The following is a 22,181-nucleotide window of genomic DNA, read 5'->3' as shown; positions in this document are numbered from 1 at the left end:
TGTGCAAATCATTTCCCACTCGAAATTTTAAAGAAGCAACATTTCTAAAGTGTTTTAAATCATTTGTTTGCTGACCCATTCTTTTTTTCATTATATTCTCATGAGAATTTTCCTTGCCTAAGCTCCACTCTTCAGTAATATCAATAGGAATCATGACATTAGAAATAAGAATGAAGAATTTGTTGCAATAAGGCTTTTACGGTCTTGTTCTATTGAGGGTTTGTTTCTGACAACTACAAATATCGAGCTGAAGTTTGTCATCTCAACCTTGGGGCAGAAGCACTTTCCAGATTCCAGGTGATTGGAACACCTTCGTAGGATACACGCTTCAATCTTGATGAAAGTGGTTTTGGCTCATTTTGGAATTTTGAAAATGAGTCTCTATTCCTGTCACGTACCATCTTCAGACTTCTTCTTCTTGCTTCAATAATGCTACTGGTATCATGAAATTTCCCATAACTAGACTGATATTCTGTTGTTGGAACATCATCTAATGATTCTGATCTCTGAGCAAGCTTGTACTTTAATTTTGTATTTTTGTCATCGTAAGTCTTTGGAGCATTGTTGTTCATTCCATCAAGTTTGTACTTTTCAGTCTTTTTTAGTATCTGTTCAATGTAGGATAGCTCAATTTGGTGTGAGGGAGCTAACTGTCCTCTATCAAACGAATTTTCAGTGCTCAATCCATGTAAATGATGACAAGATTTCTTTGCGTGATGGTTGTCGCAATGGTGAAGTTTATGATAATGAATATTTTTAGCTAAAGAATCATCCATTGAGTGATGTCGTGAATTATGAGAGCAAAAATTATGCATCATATTATGGCTAAATGCATAATTTCCATGATTTTGACAGTGAGTAACGCCATGGCAGTGGTCCACATGGTTTGCGTCATGGTTATAGTTTATCTCATGATCATGGTTTCTCACATGATTGTGGTTTGCCACATGATTATGAATGCAGACTTTATTCATTGTATTGATTTCTCCTAAGTTTTCCCTAAATTGTGCATCAACACAATTGGGGTGACAATTTTGTTTCTTGGTATTATAAGCAACATCATTTTTAATACTGCTTGCATACTGATTTGAAGTACTTTCAAAGATAGCACTTTTTTCTTGTGCCCTGGACGCCTCCAATGGCCTCTTGTACTGATCTCTGTTTGTGCGTTGTATTAAAGTTTCCCGCCTGTTTGCATAGAGGTCAGAATTTACCATCGAATGGTATCTTTCTCTTTGAAGTTTTTGATTATTGCTTTGCTGTGCTGTAGATAAAACTTTTTTAAGAATTGGGTGGGGATACCCATCATAAAATTTTGTTTCGTCACATTCAACGTTACTTTTTTCTTGTATGTTGGTGTTTTCTTGTTGAGGCTCGGCCGAAGTCTCATTTGGACATTTACACTCCCGAGAAGATTTCACATGGCTTCTTATGTTGAAAATACATCTGCTTTTCGGCTTGCTCATTCTTTCCAAATTTCTTCTTCAAGCGTTCGTTTGCTCATTTTATTTAAATCATTTTCCTGTTCCTCGTTTGGAATCAATTTTTATTTATTTTTCAAATTTGAATTCTATCTCTTACAGCACTAGAAAAAACGGAAGAAAAAATAATTATTTTTCACAGTGTACCTTAAATTGAACAACTTACCCTATGAATTTTCTATGCCTAACGCATATCAGAAAAGTTATGAAAAAAAAGTGAAGTGTAACCTATTTGATCTATAATTTGATCCAATACTAACTAACTCATTCTCGCTTTATGATACCGTTCATACAACAAAACCGACCTCATCTTTTTTTTGTTGTCGTGGTTCTTTGTATAGTAGCTGAAAACAATTTGTTTTTTATTGTCTTGAATAAATGGTAATTATTATGAAATTTAAAAGTAGCTGAAAAATGGTTGTAAGCACTCTTATTTTCCTAAGCTAAATGTTATTGGATGATAATATTGTAAAACATGCAATTGAAAACTGATTGCTACATCTGAACGAGCAAACCCAACGTAATAATGGAAGATGTTAATATTACCGCACCTTCTTACTACTTTCTTATCCTCTTAAGTTTCTTATCCTCTTGCCAAAAGGGCCATCTTTGGTTCGGTCTAACAGCAAATGTGGCAAAAAACTTATCAGTCAAAGTTTTCCCCAGAGGTATAGATTAATTCCAACAATCTCATGCTAACAACGTAGCGTTGTGATCACGAGATACTTATAACTCCTACTGACCTTGAGCTGTGAATATAAATTTCCTAATTTGCGCCATAATGAATTGCATCATACCGGCTGAACCTTGATCTTTTGAAATCATACCCATCTGAGTGTGAAATTCCTATCTATTTTTTAAAGTAAACAATGAATGAAGGTGATTATAATAAATGAATTATTGTTTTTCTCGGATTTACTCGTACACAAAATTGGAATTGGGTCTCTCTTTGTGGATAGTGCTAAGACAATGCTTACCTTTTTTGGATCATATGATTTATGATATCTCGCTTTTTTAGGTTAATTCATGCACTTCCATTTACTAACATTGCCTTCCTTGGTCCCCTTCAACACTTTATTAAATGCAGCTCATTAAATGGTTGGAGTCTGCTCAAGTAATTTTTAGTTTTCTGCATTAAACAGCTAGGTTTGCAAACAACTCAAAATATACTATGAATTTGGTGTATTGAAAACATTCTGAATTTTAAAAGAACTTATTCATTTGATATGGTTACCATGGATGTTATCCTGCTTTTCTATTATGACCATCAATTCGACTACATCTTGCAATTAAGAACTAAAATTTGTGGCTCATAGATAAAAACACTTATCTGCATGGGGAAACTAATGGCACAAATGTTGTTTCTAAAATAAGCCAGAGATTTTAGTTCCTGATTGCTAAATGTAGTACAATTTCTCTCGAAAAGACAAAACAATCCAGTCTGAAGCCTTGGTGGATTTTTTTTCTCCATTTCTGCAAATGAGGAGAAATATTTTGTTTTTAGGTAAACCTATAGCAAAGCAGTACCAAATTCACGGGATTTCCTCTGCACCTGTCTTGCTTAATTTTTTAAATGTTCATAATTTTTTTTAAAATTAGATATGTATATTCACACAATGCAAAAAAGTTTGCTTTGTCAATTTTCAGATTAAAAATTTCTTACAACAAACCATGAAGATTTAAGTATCAAAATCTGTAGGTCTCTTTTCACCTCCTCCATGCGTTTAAGAATTGAATGGCTTTTACCGTAAGAGTTGTGAAGTACTCATTAAATACAACTCTTTGAGTGATTTATGCAACCCTCTTCTAGTATTGAGGATAATTTATAAAACCCCTCTGAGCTGAGGCACCATTTTCAGTCCATGGAGTTTTAGTTTTCCTATAGCTGTACTGCAAGAACAGAGTCGTGGAAAGCTTGAACTGCTGAGCAAGTCATCTCTAATTCATAGAATGCTGGTCCTTCGCTAATGAAACAAAGTGGGCAAGTTCTAATTAAATGGATCAGCTGTGCTAGTCACAGAATCGTATTCTAATTATTTCAGATTATATATATTAGTAAAAAAATAATTACAACTGTCTAAGCGCACAATTTCTATTTTGAATATTAATGGAGGCAACGCCCTTTAAAGAACACAGTATTTGACTTCATCCACTGCGGTGGTGTATACTATGCCTAATGCTTCTGTTCCCTAATTCGCTGTATTTGCTGTTTCTTCTTCCAATATGTTTGAACTTTTTAAATCTTACTAGCCATAGAAATGCTTTTGATTTTCTTTCTTGTGTAATTATTTCTGACTATTACAATAGCCCCTTTTGATGGCTTTATGTATGCTTTGTAAAGTAAAATAAAAAAAAAAAAAAAAAAAAAGCGCGATTCTGTGAATAGCGCAACTAACCCATCGTGCAATTTCCTATTAAAGAATTTTTATAACCACCTATTACTGTTCAGTGAATTGCAGAATCATTTATCTAATTTTTTTTTCAGATATTATGGCACGTATGGAAAGCAGCATGCCTACTCTTGAAGCAGTCCTAGGTGAGGTTGATCAATTTGTGGAATCTGGGAAATCCCACAGTGATGCCCCTCATGTGATCGATGTCATTCTTCCCCTCCTTTGCTCATACTTGCCAGTGTGGTGGGCCCAAGGACCAGATAATGTTAATCTCACAGCAGGGTGAGTGGTTTCATTATTTTTTTGCTTTTTTTGTTCATTCTATTTTTCCTAAAGAACATGTTTAAGTCCTTGTATAAAACTCCAATTCAGACTATCAGAAGAAATTAATCATTCTCCTAGTATTAATTTTTGAAGATTTTGCTCAGATATTGTTAATACTAAAATTATAAAAAAGAAGAAAATGTGTAGTGCAGTTCCAACATACTTGATCCAACACCGGTATTGTTTTATTTTCATAAACCCAGCAACCATGTTGTTAAAATCCCCTGAATAATATTTTTTTAGGGATTTTGCTTCAAGATTGTAAAGACTAAAGTAAATCAGCAATTGACAGTGAAATTACAAAAATACATATCTTGGTTTGACTTCCCGTTTTAATTTATTTTCCAAAGTGTAAAACACTCAACATAATTTTTTTTTTAAAAAGAAAAACTTCCGTGATTTTGTTCCTCCGTAAGACTATGAGACAATATCAAGCAATACTGCTGTGCTGAGGAAAAATGCTGTATGAACTTTCAAGAGTCGCAAAATTTTCTCCATGGGAACGTTCATTTTCAAAGAGTGCATAGAATTTTTTTCTCGTAATTTTCAGATAATGTAGATCTAATTGTGGATTACATTCTCTAAAAAATTGGAGGAAAAACACCCTCAGATTTCCATAAAAATGTGTATTTAATCAAAGGAAATTCGGCAGTGTCTGAAAGCTTATACAGCTACCTTCTTTATATCAGTAAAATACTGTTGGTTTGGTCTCTTTTGCTAAAATGTAATTGGAGCAGAAATTTTGAAACACTTGAAGGAAAATGTATGTTTTCGCAGTCTCTTTATTGATATACAACTTAGTTCTAACAAATTAGATTAGCATTAATATTTTTTCATTTTCATTCTTGTAGTAACCACGTTACAATGGTAACAAGTGACCATATGAACCAACTATTGAAAAACGTTCTAAATATGATCAAAAAGAATATTGGCAATGACAATGCTCCATGGATGACTCGTATCGCTGGTAAGCTCCTTCTTCATCTCTTTCTGTCCTTAATTAAAGCCATCGTCACGAATTTTAAACCATTCAATCAAATTAACTGATTCAACTTGCTTCTAAATGGTAGGAGAGGGACAGCAAGTCTCCACAGAGAAATTTCAAGCATATTTTATGGGCTGTACATGTGTACTTTGTGTACATGCTCAAGGATTACCACTTGTGTGGAATTTGAAGTAGTAAAAAAAAAAAAAAAAAAACTTTGATAAAATTGAGCATGGAGTGTTACAATTGTAGGTGTTCTTGCCAACCCTACTTATCCCACCCATTTATCTGAAATTTTTTTATTTGTCCATAGGACAGAGAAACTTTCTCAGAAACAGTGTACAAAGACACTTCTTACACAAACGTGCCCTGTCTTGGAGCAGTAATTTGTTAAAAAAATCTGCAGGAAATCAGGGAAAAAATTTTTAAAAATTACTCTTAAAGGGAATAAACTTCTCTTCTGTACAAATTTTCATTTAACAGGTTCATAGCTGGAAGCTTCTTTATAGATACTTCACTTGCTGAGCTGTAAAAATCATGCATTAATCACCAATTCATTTGCTTTTATCCACAGCTTACACACAACAAATTATTATCAACTCCTCAGAAGAGCTACTGAAGGATCCATTCTTACCTTTAGCAGAACGGGTTAAACGAAGAACAGAAAATCTTTTCCATAAAGAAGAATCATTGCGAGGATTTATCAAATCTGCCACTGATGACACATCTCAGGTATTGGTCAAACATCGGAAGCTAATTAGCATAGGGCAAATTTAGCAGTGAAATCAACCTGTACGCCAGGCAAATAACTAGAGCTTGATTTCACACAATTGCCTTCCTTCTCCTTCTTCAAGATACCTTCAATCTTGCCCAAAACTTGTCATGCATAGGAAAATTCTTCTACTGCAAAATATACTGAAATCAGTTTAGTGCTTGATTTGACTAGGGTAGACCATGTTTCTGAGAACAGAAAATGCAAAATAGACATGCATACAAAAACCTCATTTCCCAACTTAAGAGTTGAATTTGGAAAGTTTCAATGCATACATCAAGTTCTTGGTAAAATTTTGATAAAGAAACATATTCTTTGGTGCTTAACTTTGTAGGTATTACGTCTTACGTTCATTGACTGAACTTACTTAGCTTGTACATTTCATTCTTTCTCCTTTTCCCCTAAAGGTAGAAACCCAAATTCAAGAAGATTGGAGTCTTGTCGTGAGAGACATTTATGCATTCTACCCCCTTCTCATCAAATATGTGGATTTGCAACGTAACCATTGGTTGCGAAATAATATCCCAGAGGCAGAAGATCTGTACAATCACATCTCAGAAATTTTCAACATCTGGTCAAAATCTCAGTACTTCCTTCGTGAGGAGCAGAACTTCATCTCTGCCAATGAAATTGATAACATGATTTTGATCATGCCAACAGCAACAAGACGTTCAGCATCGGCAGTCTCTGAAGGAACTGGCAGTGGAGGTCGAGGAAAGGTACCATTCCCTTTTTTGTTCACCATCCCTTTTGAATCGAAGTAATTCCTTCTTATTTGTAACAGTCGATCAATAGGCGGTAGACTCCCAGAGCTTCTGATGGTGGTCCCTTGCAGTTGTCTTAACCACCCTGATATTGGAGGTAATGTCCATCAGTGGCTGCCCTGCAAAGGCTCCTATAATTAAGTAAAACTGAAAGCAAAATCACTAGGAAAGTCATTTCTGTAACAAGTAATGAAACAATCGCATTGTTAGCCGTAGCATTCTTCCATCCTACAAATGAAGAGACAATTCTCTTTTTTTTATAGTAGGCATCTCGTTGCATTAATTTATCTAAGTATTTTAATATTAGTAATTGATTTTGGTCTAGGAAATGATGGTTAGATAACTTTAATGCTGCAAAACAGCCAAATGATATTTACTCAAGAGAACAAAGCATTACTCATACATGGTGCAATACATTAACTTGCAATTGGAAGGTTTTATCAGTATTTTATTCTGAATTTCCCAAAATGTCAGCCCAAGATGTGTAAAACCAACTTTTGACTTCTAAAACCAACTTTTCATTGTCTGTATGTGAACTTTATGATGTAATGAAAAAAACTGAAAGAAAATTAGAACTAGCAGATTAGCAAAATTAGAATGCATCAGCAATTTAAATCTTGAGTACTAATTTTACCTCTGTTTTCCTCCTCCAGAAAAAGAAAAAACATCGAGACAAGAAAAGGGACAAAGACAAGGAACTGCAGGCGAGTCTGATGGTCGCATGTCTGAAGCGACTCTTACCTGTCGGACTGAACTTGTTCGCAGGAAGAGAACAAGAACTAGTTCAACATTGCAAGGATAGATTTTTGAAGGTAATTCCGGATTTTTCACTCTTGTATGATTCTGCGTATTTTCTTTCAGTTGCCTTAGTATGACTTTAAAGCGATCAAAATAGTAAGTTTTCTAATCAATAGAAACCTCAATTTAACTTCAACTACGTAGAAATCACAATCCCCGCAAAGCCTTTGTGAGTGACCAGAGATTAATTTAGACATTAATTGACTACTGAAAGACGAAGACAGAATGGAGAATTTACACACAAAAATTTTATTGCTTCATCTGAGAGTGCGTAATGAGCTAAGTTTGCAATATTTTTCATAATTTTTTTCTGACATGGAAAATGGGAGAAAAATAAATTTAAGAGTCAGAAAATGTGTTGCCTTAAGACGTCATATGGCAGCATTTACCATTTAAACACATGTATTTTAGCAGATTAAGTTATATTGTCATATTTTCTCCAATTATTGTTCAATCTAGAGACCAAGGATATCCTCGTACTCAGTTTTCCTAGTAGTATCATTTTAAAGATGAAATTCACAAAATTTAAGACACCTGCAAATTCTCTATTAATCTTTACCAGTTAAATAAAATATACTCTTCTTCAGTGCCATTTAGTGTTGTAGAGCCTAAATTGATTCTGTTAACTTTACAAATTATCTCGTGAATAATGATTGTTTGTTTTTTCTTTTTTTCCTGAACAGAAAATGCAGGAGTATGAAATAATGGACTTTGTGAAAACACAGCTCACTTTACCTGACAAAATTGACCCAGCAGATGAGATGTCATGGCAGCATTACCTATATTCCAAATTAGGGAGCAAGAAGGATGGAGGTGAAGTCGCGAAACCCCAGCAAATTGATGAAGTTGTGGATCGTATTGTTGCTATGGCTAAAGTTCTATACGGACTTCATATGGTTTGGAATTTTTTATTTCTTCAAAAAAATAATCTTGCCTCCGTATCTCTTTTCCCTTGCTAGTCTCATTAGTTCTGTTGTTGGAACAAAACTATGTCTTGCATCTTTTGACTCAACAAAGTCTGAAATCTAAGATCTAAAACCTCATCCACCAAACTTTCAGCAAAGATTAGTTAATATCAGGGATGTCCTAAAATAATTACAACTTATATCAGCTAAACACATTTCCATGAATGCTTTCCAACTTTCCTCACCCTCTTCCTTAAAAGTCGGAAGTCTTAAAATATTTTGTTGAATCAAAATAATGGCGTTACTTTTCACAGCTTTTAACCCTTTGCAGTCTTATACTTTAAGGTTGCTTATGCACCGGACTTGAACCCTGCACCTTCTTTTCAGTATGCTCTGCTTTTTTGTCTTTTCTGTTATTGGTATGAATATCACAAAAAATAACTTCTGGAGTCAACATTTTTTAAGTTCCTTGTGTTTAAAATTTATCATTTTTTTAATCCTCGTTTTTCAAAGCTATGAAAGAATCCTTGACTTGAACCAAACAAAAAGTTTCTGGGGCTGTGCAAATAAGGCAAAATATAAGTGTCTTATTCATGGGGGATTTGGCACCTACAACCAAACTGATTATTAGGGCACCCTGCGGAAGAATTCTGAATACACCAATTGTGATGAATTTTGTTGATTTTTCATTCGTGCCTTTAGTGTGTCCTTAAAAAATGATCATGGGTGGCATCTCAGACAGTGCGCAACCTCTTTTGAATCATTTTCCCATCAAATTAGCATTTGTCATTCTAAACCCTGCGTGTGTTTCTACTGAAAAATGTGAGTGAATTTTGAGTTGTGGAAAGTTTATCCTGCATCATAAGAGGTTACTTTGTGCAAAATTCCTCGACACTTATGTAAAGGTAATCAAGGCAATTTCCCTTGGCGAAACCTAAAGTACCAAAATAAATTATAATTAGCCCAAACTGTTTCCATTCGTTAATTTTTTGCAAATATTATAACGGTTTAAAATTACTTGTACTCAATCTTCGCTTCTTGAAAAAAATGCAAATTAGGAAGTATGTCTGAAAATTTTTTATCTTAACTCACTCAAAATTGCTGCTTTGATAGAACCCTATGAAAAGTCTCATTGAAAACTTTTTACTTTCCATAATAATTACTGCTCCCTTCAGTCCCAATTAGAACTGCTTGTCATGCCTCATTTGTCAGATACATATTCCTCTTCAATTTTGTTTTTTGAATTTTAGTTCTTCAGTACTCTAAGCTTCTTTTTGACTATTTTAGCAACGTTCGCATTTGTGATTGTTTTTTAGATTGATCATCCACAACTTCAGAGTAAGGCTGTTTATCGTTCTGTTGTTTCCACCCAACGTAAAAGAGCTGTCATCGCCTGTTTCCGACAACTCTCGCTCCATGCTTTGCCAAGGTCTGCATAATTATTTTCTGGCTTGTTCTCATTTTTCCTGTTCAACACATTTTTTATTTTGAATTTGTTTTTTTTAAATGTCCCCTAATTAATCATAAAAAATTCATCTTATCATTCCGTAGTTAGTCAAAAACATATGATGATGCTCCATCTCATCTCTTGCATGAACTTTGTTCTCATAGTTGCGATTGATTTAACATTTTTTGCTCTGCACTTTTATTCAATTTTGAACAACTAACATACGTGTGATTTTGTGCGTTTTTTATAATAGCATGCGCATAAGTATAAAACCCAGCCTAAAGGATGGAAGAGGCTGCTTACTGCTGCTAGGATTCGAGCTGCTGTTGCCTGTTTGAGAGCTGTTCCCCTTTACAACTTGCCAAGGTATGGAACAACTATGCCTCGTGAGTTTTGAGCATTCAAAGCAATCAGATTTGGTCCCAAACTTTTCATGAAAAATGTTTAAAATTTTGATCTTCCATGTTTAAATATTCATCTTCTTACATGTTTTCCTTTGTGCTGTTGAGTGATTATTTTCAAAATTAACATTTTCTTGCTCTAAAAACCTTGAAAGAACTAACTGAATGAAGTAGGTCTTAAACAATTTAAACTCATTGAAGAATACGTCAGTAGGAAATTTGGCGTGTGGAAGAATAATTAAGAGAAAGCCTCAAAAATATAACATAAGATAGTATTGATATCATAAGATCCTCTGCAAAATTTATGAGATCTCCATTGTTGATTAGCAGTATCGTTTCTGCCCCAATACTCTCAAGTTTTGCATTTTTTCAATTTCAAGGGTCCCAGCATGGACAGTTCTCTTGTCCAAAGTATTTTCATGCCCTTGAAAAATCAGGAAAAAATTTTAAAACCACAGGAATCTGTCGCTCTAATAGGAGACTAAATCAGCAGACTATTTAATATTATCCGAAGTCAAATTCAAATCAGAAAAATCCAAAATGTATCATAAAATGACTATTTAATTGACAGATATTATCTTCTCAATTAAAAATTGTGTCCATTTTGTACATTTAAAACACTATTTATAATTTATAAAAGAAATAATTTGCGTCTCACTATTTGTAGATTTAGGGAAAAATTTTATTGAATCTAAAACGCACCTGAAGAATGTCTGTGTTCCAGTCTGTATTTCACTCTCTGCAGCCTCCGAGAAATTTTGTTTGTGGAAAATTTTAAAACCTATCACCAATATTTGTAAAATATGTACAATTATTCAATTTAAAAAAAACTGAGTCATCAGCTGTAAGCAGTACTTATCTTGGCCACCAATTATCTTGGTTTGAAAACTGCCCCTATAATATCACAATCTTATCTTTCCAGGCATCGAGCTGTAAATATTTTTGGGAGAACATACAGAGAATTGTGGCTTCAAGATGAAAATGTTGGTCAAGAAGTCATGATAGAAGATCTCACAGTAAGTTATTTACATCTTCGTATAGTTGACTAATAAGGGACGAACGTAGCTCAATTTGTCCAACATAAACGTAAATGCCATTTTCTGTCTTACAAATACGCTTGTTTCTACCTTTGAAGTGAAAATGTTTTTTATATATTTAAAGAGGTTATACCGCACACAAATAATAAAATCCCTCCTAAAGTGACCGCTAGAGGTTTTTATTATGACTTTAATGGTCTTTCTAGCAATAATTGTCTATAGACCATAGACCATTTTTTTAAATAAAAGTTTAGACCAAACCCCAACTCAATCTCCATCGAAGGCTGTGATAATAAAAATGAACTACACCTACCGCGTAGACCTTCTATAATTGAACTAAATTCTTACATTTGTTTTTTATAGATAGTAAATAAAGTAACAGGTTGTCACTTTTTTTAAAATTCTACTGCTTTCCGATTGGATTCGTTGATTCTGTTGGTGGTCCAAGGTTACTCCAAGGCTTTAAATTGTATTCCCCACAATTCTTCCTTTTTTCAGCAATCATTTGAAGAGGCGGAGTTGAAAAAACAAGACAAAGAAGAAAATGAGGGAAAACCAGACCCTTTAACTCAACTGGTAACCACATTCTGCAGAGGAGCTATGACAGAGCGAAGTGGCGCTCTTCAAGAAGACCCTCTCTACATGTCCTATGCCGAAATTATTGCCAAGTGAGTTTTTCCTACATTGTGTAGCTGAACTAGGGGTGAAAGAAGCATCAAAATGGAATCAAAAGCCCTAGCAAAAAAGCCCTTAACAGACATTTTATTCTGAGTGGTGTTATTTTTAACATTTTGGAAATATTTTCTCTGAAAATTGGCAACAATGGAAAAATAACTCTAATCTAATTTGTTGAAAAAGTCAATTTCTTTCTTTACCTGGTACTTTCGCTCTCCCTCTGAAGCTAGCAATCACTTGTTGCTTCCGGATTACGTTTGGCTGTTTTTGGCAGCTTCTGGCCAATGACATCTTCGGGACGTTCTTTGATGACTTCATCAAGCGTTGTTACACCCACTGATGATGTCATTGGGACAATTGTTACATGAACTTGTTGTTAATTGAATCGACGTATGCAAAAACGTCCGATGTCCAAGACAGTGTTTCAGAATTTGAGTGGACAATTTCGTTGTAACTTAACGACACAAGATGGTTCAAGACGTTAGGAATGTAGAACAATTTTATAAGTAATCCCCCAAGTGTAATTAAACGTTTAGAAAAGAGATTGATCCCATTCATCAGTGTCATGGGACAAAAGAAACTCACCGCAATTATGAAATCCTGTATTGGACAACTGACGTTTTCGCATACGTCGATTCAATTGTCCTTAAGACACCTGTTGATAGCGTCATCATGAAATTTTTCGATGCTTCTTCGTTTGTTAATACCAAAATCTTCATAATTTAGACTAAAATTTTCCATGACTCGGAAGTTTATGTATATTTACTTTGGCAGATAAAGTGTCAACTTCAGTACTTTTCCTTTTCCATCTCTAGAAGAGATAATTTTGTGTCAATTTATGTTTCACATTAAAACAAATTTATTAAGCGCTCTATGAGCGCAAAAAAAGATAAGAACAAGGTTCATAGGCCTCTGTATCTTATTGGAATCTAGTTTTAAGCTTGGAAATTTAACATAAAGTGAATAATTACCTTATTACTCAGAAAAAAGTTAGATGTTCTACTGGAAAAAATTTCCAGCAGTGTACGTTTTTCAGTTTATTATTTTGGTTTGTGCTCTTTAAGTATCCGGCGAGAACAAGGTAGTTAAAAGAATAAAAAAATAAAATGTTAAATATTGTTTAAAAAAATAAAAGTAAATTAGGTTTGACCAACTTTTAAGTAACAATATAAATGGGAAAATTTCCTTTTGCAAATCAATTGAGAAACTCTTCCTCTCTTGAAGAAATCAAATAATTGCAATGTCTTTAATTTTTTTCCAGATCGTGCGGTGAGGAGGAAGAAGAAGGAGGTGAAGAAGAGGGCGAAGAAGCAGCTGAAGGTGAAGAAGGCGGCACCTCTATCCATGTATGTTTTCAGCCTTTAATTAATCGATTTTAGTCTATATATTGTCGCATCAATCTTCTTTGAAATTAAATATGTACGTTAATGAAAGGGAAGTGCTCCTTGTTGCTCAGTTAGCATTTACAAAAATATCCTAACATTGGCACAGCATTAGTAATGAATGAAACATTTCCTCTCCCAGCAGGGAGGAGAGCTCATTAAAAAACAAGGGTTTCGGGAAATGAAAGTCTGAACACTGGAAATTCGGTTGGCGAAGAGGCGAACAAGACAAGGCTAGCAAGTGACACAATAAATGCAATAAACACACAAAGGGGACAAAAGACTGAAGTTTGATGGGTTTAGCCACCGTCAGGGCAATACTAGGTTTTCACTCACATTTTAAAGAAAATGGTAACCGGCTGTTAGTACGAGGACGACAAGAGAACAACTGACCCAAACACAAACTCAAGGATAGAATAAGAAAAGAGGTGGGGGGCTGAGTAGTGCTAATAGCCGCCACGTGACCTCTAGCGCTACTCGGTGAGCTAAATTTTTGAAAAGTGAAGGGGTAGGGGGACACCCCGTTACATGAACAACCAGGAATTGAACCATAGGTGCGTTTTGGATTAGAACCCACCAGCAACACTGCACAGTCTACCTTTACTCTGTCTTTACTTTAAGGAAGGTCATGAGAATCTTCCAAAAATGGGCAAAAAGCCGTTCCAGCAAGCATACTTAGGCATGATCTGATGAGAAAATTATTTCAAAGTTCTGGAAAGTCCATGTTACACCAAATGATGTTTTGGAAATGGTACTAGGGACCTGAAAAAATTGAAAACCACTGGGATTCATAGAGGAATGTAAAGTATCAGAAAAATGAGAAAATTTGTTTGGAATTTTGGTGCCAACAACCAGAAATTTCCCCTATCTCCGCTAGGATCGTTATATCATTTTTTCTTTACATAGTTTTGCACAAAAACATTTTTTTGCCGTTTTCTTTGCAGTTTACAAAATTCATAATCTAAATTTATTGAGGTAAACTGCACCCAAATGTATTACTTGAAGTTTGCACATAATGTGTCTGATTTTTGCGGACACAGGAACAAGAGATGGAAAAACAGAAACTGCTGTTTAACCAGTCTAGACTTGCAGATCGCGGAGTAGCAGAAATGGTACTATTGCATATCTCGGCCTGCAAAGGTGTGCCCAGTGAAATGGTGATGAAAACCTTACAATTAGGAATTGCTGTTCTAAGAGGTGGTAATTCTGATATTCAAATGGTAAGTAAATTTTTTATTGGTGGCTGAAATTTCATGATGACATCACAAATATTTTGCAATGTACGTTAGGCACATTGGTTTTGGTCAATATACTCATCAAAATCAACAAAATTTGATGAAATGACCAGCTCTAAATTTTCAGTAGCTGACTAAATGTTGACAAAAATGGCCCAGTCATGATGTCATTTATATTGACAGATTGATTGATCAAGTGCCCAGGACTTTTCACCTAGGTAATTTAACAAGTTTGAAGAAAGCTATCAATCAATGAGCAATTTGTATCGAGATCGGTTTAACAAATTAACATTTCTCATGGAAAATTCAGTTCATGTTTCATTCTATTTGAGCAATCAGCTTGCGGAAGATAGCTGTCCGCCAAAACTGTTAAAATTGCAGCAGCATTTCAAAAAGGCTCCTCATTGTATTTCTTTTGTACTAACCATTAAAAATTTGCATTTTTGCCTTATGTTATTCTTATATTTTTTCTTCTTTACTTTTTGTTCTTAGGGAATGTTGAATCATCTAAAAGAAAAGAAGGATGTAGGATTCTTCACATCTATAGCTGGGCTAATGAACTCGTGCAGGTAACTGAAAACTTCCTCCTTTATGCTTACCAATGACGTTAAATTTTCTACTTCTAGGGATTTTAAAAGTTTCTGTTGCTCAAAAATTGATTTTCCAAACTATATTCATGATTCTAAGCTGCCACATGATAGTTATTTATGAACTATTATACTGACCATAGAAAGTTCAATTCTTTGATCTATGTTTTTGTGAGACCAACATTTAGGTCATTCCAAATTAGTTAAAAAAAAACTGTTGTAAAAGATTTTGAATCAGATTTATCCATGATTGTTCTGTCCCTTATGAGACTGCTCTATTTTTACAGTGTTCTTGATCTTGATGCTTTTGAACGAAACACTAAAGCAGAGGGTCTAGGAGTTGGGCTGGAAGGAGCAGCCGGTGAAAAAAATATGCACGATGCTGAATTTACATGCACACTTTTCAGATTTATCCAGCTGACTTGTGAGGGACATAATTTAGGTATGTATATTTTACATGCAAAACCCCTTAGAATATTACTTTTTCCACAAGTGACTTTTTTCATTGAGATGGTCCAACCTTTCTTCACAAAAACAAGTGCCTGAATCAATGCTTTTCTGGATAAATGGTCCTGAGCTGTATCTCTCCTTATAAAATTTCAAGGAATATTTGCCAAAGATGAAAACTGTTAAAATAAAATATCTGCAATAAAGCCTTTTGTCCAGAGCCTCTCCTATGAGTTATGACCTTAAAGCAGTTGTCAAATTTAGTTCTACTTATAATAAATCATTATGATTATTTTTTTTTTTTTTTTTTTTTTAAAGAAATTTTATTTAAATATATCGTAACTACTACAAGTGTTTCTTGTATCTATCTACGTGGCTTAAAACTAAAACTTAACAAACTGCATTAATTTTATATGTTAACGTTAGATAATACTATGATTATCTAAAAGAACAGGAATTGTAAATTCTCTGCCTTCTTTCTTAAATGTATTATAACATAAAGGTTTTTAGTTTAATGGTTTTGCATTCTTCCTTTCACCCTCATTCACACTCCATTCACACTCTCACTCATACCTTACAGACTACTTAAATCTTGATGGGAGTTCAAAGGTCTCCCACCTTTTTAACCTTTTCACAGGTATTGTACTATCTAAAAGGTTTAAAGCCTCTACATTGATATGCTTTTCAATACGACATTCATATCTCTTCGTTGTCTCAGCAATTACTTGTCTAACCGTGGGTACCTCTAATTCTCTCCTTATGTCTTCGTTCCTTACGAACCATGGTACTCCAATAATTTCTCGTAGAACCTTCGACTGGAATCTTTCTACCTTATTTATATTAGATTTGCTTGCACAACCCCATAGTTGTGAAGCATACTGCCATATAGGTTTTAATATTTGATTATACAGCAAAATTTTGTTTTTCTTTGACAATTTTGATCTTTTGCCTAACAACCAATACATTTTTTTATACTTTTTATTTAATTCTTTCACCTTGATTCTGATGTGATCTTTAAAAGTAAGTCTAGAGTCTAAATAAACTCCTAAATATCTAGCGCTTGTAACGTAAGGAACTTGTTCATCTTCTATGAGAACTGGTAATTGTGGTATTTTCCTATTTGTAAAAACAGTATGAGCAGATTTACATGCGTTGAGCGTGGCGCCATTGTCAGAAACCCACTCAACCATTTCATCGATAGCTTTTTGTAATCTATGATTAGAGATAAATATGTCTTTGTCTCTTTCTGCTAAGGCAGTATCATCTGCAAAAGTGCCGATAAAGCCCCTCTTCGGTTTTGGGATGTCGCTAGTGAAGATATTGTATAAATATGGGCCCAGGCATGATCCTTGCGGTACTCCTGCCTTTATTCTTCTATATGTTGAATAACAATTATTAAATCTAACTCTAAATTTTCTGTTCTCCAGGTAAGATTTGATTAGCTTATAATGATTAAATGGTAAAAAAATTCGTATTTTGAAGAGAAGACCCAGATGCCAGACTTTATCAAAAGCTGCTGAAATATCTAAAAAAATCATCGAACATACTTCTTTATTTTCCAATGTTCTCTCTATAAGACTCACAACTCTGTGCACTTGTTCTATGGTAGAATGTGACGCCCTGAAACCGAATTGGTGATTTGGTATTATCTTTCTTTCTTCTAAAATTGGCAATAGTCTTTTTAAGTAAGCCCTTTCAAATAGTTTACTTACCACTGACAATAATGAAATCGGCCTGTAGGAATCTACCTTTTCCATGGGTTTATTTGGTTTCGGGATAACAATTACTTCCGCAGTCTTCCAGGATTCTGGCACATATCCTATTGTAATAATTGCATTAAAAATTTCGGCTAGTTTGGCAATCACTCTCATTGGGAGCTGTTTTAGAATCTCACCAGTGATCCCATCAGCGCCCGGGGCTTTTTTTAATTTAACTTTATATTTAATTAGATCAAATAATTCTGTTTTTGTAATTTTAGGAACTTCCAAATTGTCTCGCTCTTCTATTTCTAGCAATTTGTCAGCAAGATCGCATTCGTCCTTAAGACTTTTCCTAGGAGTGAATATACTTTCCAAATGATCAGCGAAAACTTTAGCTTTCCCTTCATCGTCTTTTACTTTAACATTATGTTTATCTAATATGGGCGGTGAATAAAAAATCTGATTTTTAAGGTACTTTGTCGCCTTCCAGAGGGAATAATCAGTAGGGGCCGTAGGTGTTAAGTGTTTCAGAAAATTTTCAGTTTCTTTATTTTTAAAAAACCAGCTCATTTTTGAGACCTCTCTATTTAGTCTATTTAATTTATTTTTTAGTGCATTAGTTCTTTCTTTCATCCATAATTTCCTAACCTTCCTGGCCTCGCTAATTATTTCCAGAAGTTCATGAGGAACTTTAGGGGCTAATTTCGTTCGTCTAACAATTGGAGTATTTCTTTTTGCTGCTGTAATGATCTGCTCAGTGATAAGTGCGACTTCGTCTTCAATTTGCTGTTGTGTATCTATAGGATTTTTTAACGTAACAATTGAATTTAGTTCTTCTCTAAATGCTTTCCAATCCGTTTTTTTATTTGTTATTGAAGTGGTTACCTCTTTTAAAATAGCTGAATTATACATGTCCATATTAATGGGAGAGTGATCAGAGTCTAATTCCTTAGTTATATCGGTTTCACCACAATCTATTGAGTTCATAGCAATATTTTTAACTACAAAAAAATCTATTACATCTGGTTTTTTTGTTGGGTCAGTCGGCCAATGTGTGGGACTCCCAAAAGAGACATAGTCTCCATTAATGCTTCTTACTGCAGAATTCAACGCTCTTCCTCTTGTTAGGGTGGTTCTAGAACCCCATCTTATATGTTTAGCATTCCAGTCCCCGCCAGCAATGAATCTGTTCCCCAGAGTTTTTAGGAATTCCGAAAAATCATTATGTTTAATCTTAGGTCCAGGAGGACAATAAATGGAAGCAATTGTTATATCCCCTACTTCTGTTTTCATAGTAACTGCTATCGATTGAATCGCTTCAGATTTAGTTTCATTGCATATAAAGTATTGAAATTCTTTTCTGACCATGATAGCGACTCCCCCGCGAGCATTATCAGAAGGGTGATTAACCCAGTGGACATTAAATTCACGCTTCTTAAAGTGACTAGTGTCGGAAAAGTGAGTCTCTGACAACAACACCACATCAATTTGGTAAAAATCTATGTAATTTGATAATTTTAGTTTCCTCTCTGCCGTCAGTCCGTTAGCATTCCATGCTACAATTCTAATCTTATCAAATTTAATTGTTTCAATACAATTTAAATTAGACTCAACGTAAGTGGGGATTTTATCCCTGTCAAAGTGACTACCAGGAATTCTTTTGAAACTATTCGAAGGAGGTCCTGGCCTTCTGCTATGAGGCACCCTATGTGCCATCGTTGCCAAGAAGTATTCCCTCTAGAGCATCAAGCCTAGAAAGAATTTGAGCATTAATAGTTGCTTGTTCATTTAAGAAATTAAGTATTTTCTCCATCAGACTCTCGGAATTTTCTTTATCGTTGGATTTACCATCGCTAGCCATTCTAGCAAAAGATACATTTTTGCTGACTGGTCTCTGACTTAATTTATTTCCTGAATTTTCTTTACCACTATTTTTTTGTTTTTTCTTGTTTAAATCTGCCAGCCTACGTTCTTTGAAAAACTTAGCGATCTCGCAACCGGAATAATTTGCTGTGTGGTTTTGACCACAGTTCACACATTTTGGACTATCCACTTTCTTCTCAGCGCATAAGAAACTCAAATGAGGTCCACTACATTTAACACACTTAGGATCTTTATGACAAAATGCTTGAGTATGCAAAAACCCCTGGCAACGGTGGCACTGAGGAATCCTTGCCGGATTGTGCTTAACATTTTTGATTTCTACTTTCTGATGTGCTATAAATTTAATTTCAAAGATTTTCTTAGTATCATCTTTGTTATCGAATATGATTTGATGTAATGGAAGACCTTTCCTCTTCCCATTTTCGTCTTTTTTGCTTAGCAAATTAACAACTTTAACAATATTAAAACCTTTGGATGTAAGATCCTCTGTAATTTCATCTAGATCAGTGGTAGAATGCATCCCCTTAGCTACAAAAACCTTTGGACGAAGATGTTTGTCTGAAAATGTGTACCATTTAGCATTATGTTTTTCAAGGTTTTCTCTAACTAATCTATAAGTTTCGTGGTCTGCAGTATTAATTTTCCAGACGTTGCCAACTAATGCTGTTAATTTATACTTATCAGAATCGATGTTTTCAACAAATTTTTTAACCTCGCTGATTGATTTTAATTGGGTAACCTTAAATGGAGGAGGAACTAGCTTCTTGCTCACCTCATTTTCCTTTTTATTTTCAGTATTTTTAGTACCTTTGTTTTTATCTTTATCATTAGAGCTATTGAACGAACCATTGGTGTTTTTACTAGATGTGGCGACTTTCTCGGCACCTCCTCTGCTTCCGGACCGCGCTGTATCCGCTTTCCTTCCTTTCTTAGCCTGAGTTGTTTGTGGGGATGAGTCACTTCCTTCGTTTCTCTTCCTCTTCTGCTTGCAAAGTATCCAGTCAGTTTCTTCTTCCACGATTTGATCTTCTGGGTCTTCATCGTCCATTGGATCATCCTCGTTGTTTTCTCCATCATTGCTAAGAATTGCGTACTTCCCTGAGTAGGTTGCTTGAGGCTGGGGGATTTCTCTCCGAGTTTCAGAATGTCTTTGCTCCTTTTTTTCAAGCGCGAGCAATCTATTTTGAAGGTCATCAATTATTTTTTTTTGTTCTTCTTTTTTTTCTTCCTCTTTTTTAACGATGTTAACAAGTCCTTCAATCGTGCTTTTAAGGCCTTGCACCTGATTTATGGCTTTCGTATCATTGTGAGTGATGGAAATACCCTCTTTGATCACCACCTCAGCCTTTTCCAATATTTCCTTGACTGAAATTTCAGGGTGAGTCTGATTCGATGTTTCAACTGATACTGGTGTGGCTATATCATCTGTTTTATCATCGGTATTCGATATTATGTATTTGTAGAAATAAAAAGTTTCCTCACTGCCTGTCTTAGCTTTTATTGATTTTTATGTTTGTCCGCATATCGTAGATACTATAACTTCCGTATGGTTTTAGCCAAAATGAAAAGCTGATTGAGCATTGAAAATGCGCAGGAGAAACGCAGAGGAAACGCACAGGAGAGGATGCATCACAGGTGCCCTAGGATGAGGGAGGAGGGAAGGGTTTAAGAACAAAAAAAAGGATCTTACTAAGTCAATGGAGGGCCCATCAACACTTGATTTTACAACAGAAAAATTCTGTCTCAGTCCGAAGTACATATGACAACAACTTTCCTATTAAGAAAACAAATGAAAAATTGGCTCTGTGTTTGCTTTTAAGTCTTTCAGTTGCTTAAAAGTATTTTTCATGTCAACTGTGTTTTTTCTTTTACAGAATGGCAGAATTATCTTAGGACTCAAGCTGGTAATACAACAACTGTGAATGTTGTCATTTGCACAGTTGATTACCTGCTTAGGCTACAGGTAATTTCATTGTTTTCAACGTGTTTCCTTTTTTTGTGAAAAAATATCTGAAATGCAGACCTAACTTCATATTGAAAGAGGATTTTAGCAAAAAAAAAAAAAAAATCTAAGTCAGATTTGTCAACAAGAAGCTATTGAGGAATTTCACTCTCAATGCACCGGTGCTAATCCATTAAGGTCTTCAAAATTATAGCTGAATCGTAAAATTTGGATTACCATTCGTTCCATTTGACCTTTTAAACTTAATCTGATTTTTAAAAATTGGATTTTTTGGAGCACTCATGTTGAAGATTATCAGAAAAATCACAGTAATATTTGGATTCCATTTAGGAGGACGGAGTCAACGCAATAATAGTGTTGTACAATTGTCCGTCCTAATCTTCATCTAAAAAAATGTCATAAATAGCAAAACTGGTTGTAAAGATCGAAATAATGTTATTTTTTCACCTTGATAAAGTTTCATTATTCCTGCTTTAATTGTGCGATTATCTGCAGTTAAAAATAAAGTTTTCATACCTAGTGGAAAGAAATTATTGCTTGTTATTTACAATGATGAAAGTGTTTTTTATGTCTATCTGTGTATCTCAAATTTTTACATTCGTTTTATTGTCTTTCTCTTAGGAATCTATCATGGACTTCTACTGGCATTATTCTAGCAAAGAGTTAATTGATCCTGCGGGTAAAGCCAATTTTTTCAAAGCCATTGGTGTTGCTAGTCAAGTTTTTAACACCCTCTCTGAAGTCATTCAGGGTCCATGTACACAGAATCAACAGGCCCTTGCTCACTCAAGGTTTGTTCCTAGTAGAAAATCGTTACCTCTTGTAAGCAAAGATCTATACCGGGTAAATTTCCCCCTGGAAATTTTTATTTTTCGAAGCCTCTCTCAAGTAACTTTTTATATTTTATTTCCAGGTTCAGTTACCTATAGTTTGGTAAAGATACCTCTTGAACAGGATAATTTTTTCATTATCAGGAGCTTGTTTAGTATTGTGCACATTTA

The 22,181-nt window shown here is 34.6% G+C and overlaps 2 protein-coding genes across 7 annotated transcripts in view; one reads left to right on the top strand and one right to left on the bottom strand.

Moving 5' to 3' along the window:
* The window catches only part of RyR (Ryanodine receptor), a 130,121-nt gene that overhangs the window by 86,422 nt on the left and 21,518 nt on the right, over positions 1-22,181 (top strand). For all 6 annotated transcript variants that reach the window (XM_072306110.1, XM_072306112.1, XM_019045586.2 and 3 more), the window contains 15 exons: positions 3,967-4,156; positions 5,050-5,165; positions 5,758-5,915; positions 6,363-6,674; positions 7,373-7,531; positions 8,201-8,413; positions 9,739-9,851; positions 11,193-11,286; positions 11,806-11,975; positions 13,244-13,328; positions 14,405-14,584; positions 15,092-15,168; positions 15,474-15,628; positions 21,092-21,180; positions 21,802-21,971. In XM_072306110.1, the coding sequence (XP_072162211.1) occupies positions 3,967-4,156; positions 5,050-5,165; positions 5,758-5,915; positions 6,363-6,674; positions 7,373-7,531; positions 8,201-8,413; positions 9,739-9,851; positions 11,193-11,286; positions 11,806-11,975; positions 13,244-13,328; positions 14,405-14,584; positions 15,092-15,168; positions 15,474-15,628; positions 21,092-21,180; positions 21,802-21,971 (2,281 nt within the window). The remainder of the gene's footprint in view (positions 1-3,966; positions 4,157-5,049; positions 5,166-5,757; positions 5,916-6,362; positions 6,675-7,372; positions 7,532-8,200; positions 8,414-9,738; positions 9,852-11,192; positions 11,287-11,805; positions 11,976-13,243; positions 13,329-14,404; positions 14,585-15,091; positions 15,169-15,473; positions 15,629-21,091; positions 21,181-21,801; positions 21,972-22,181) is intronic.
* On the bottom strand, positions 189-2,801 carry LOC109033134 (uncharacterized). The gene is made up of 2 exons (XM_019045587.2): positions 2,459-2,801; positions 189-1,585 (listed from the first exon to the last, which is right to left on the bottom strand). The coding sequence occupies exon 2, from the start codon at positions 1,464-1,466 to the stop codon at positions 258-260; it is 1,209 nt and encodes a 402-aa protein (XP_018901132.2). The 5' UTR covers positions 1,467-1,585; positions 2,459-2,801; the 3' UTR covers positions 189-257.

The sequence above is a fragment of the Bemisia tabaci genome, chromosome 1, assembly GCF_918797505.1.
Source record: "Bemisia tabaci chromosome 1, PGI_BMITA_v3".
Lineage (NCBI taxonomy): Eukaryota > Metazoa > Arthropoda > Insecta > Hemiptera > Aleyrodidae > Bemisia > Bemisia tabaci.
The sequence above is the reverse complement of the archived record's forward strand: the minus strand, read 5'-3'. Positions and strand labels throughout refer to the sequence as shown.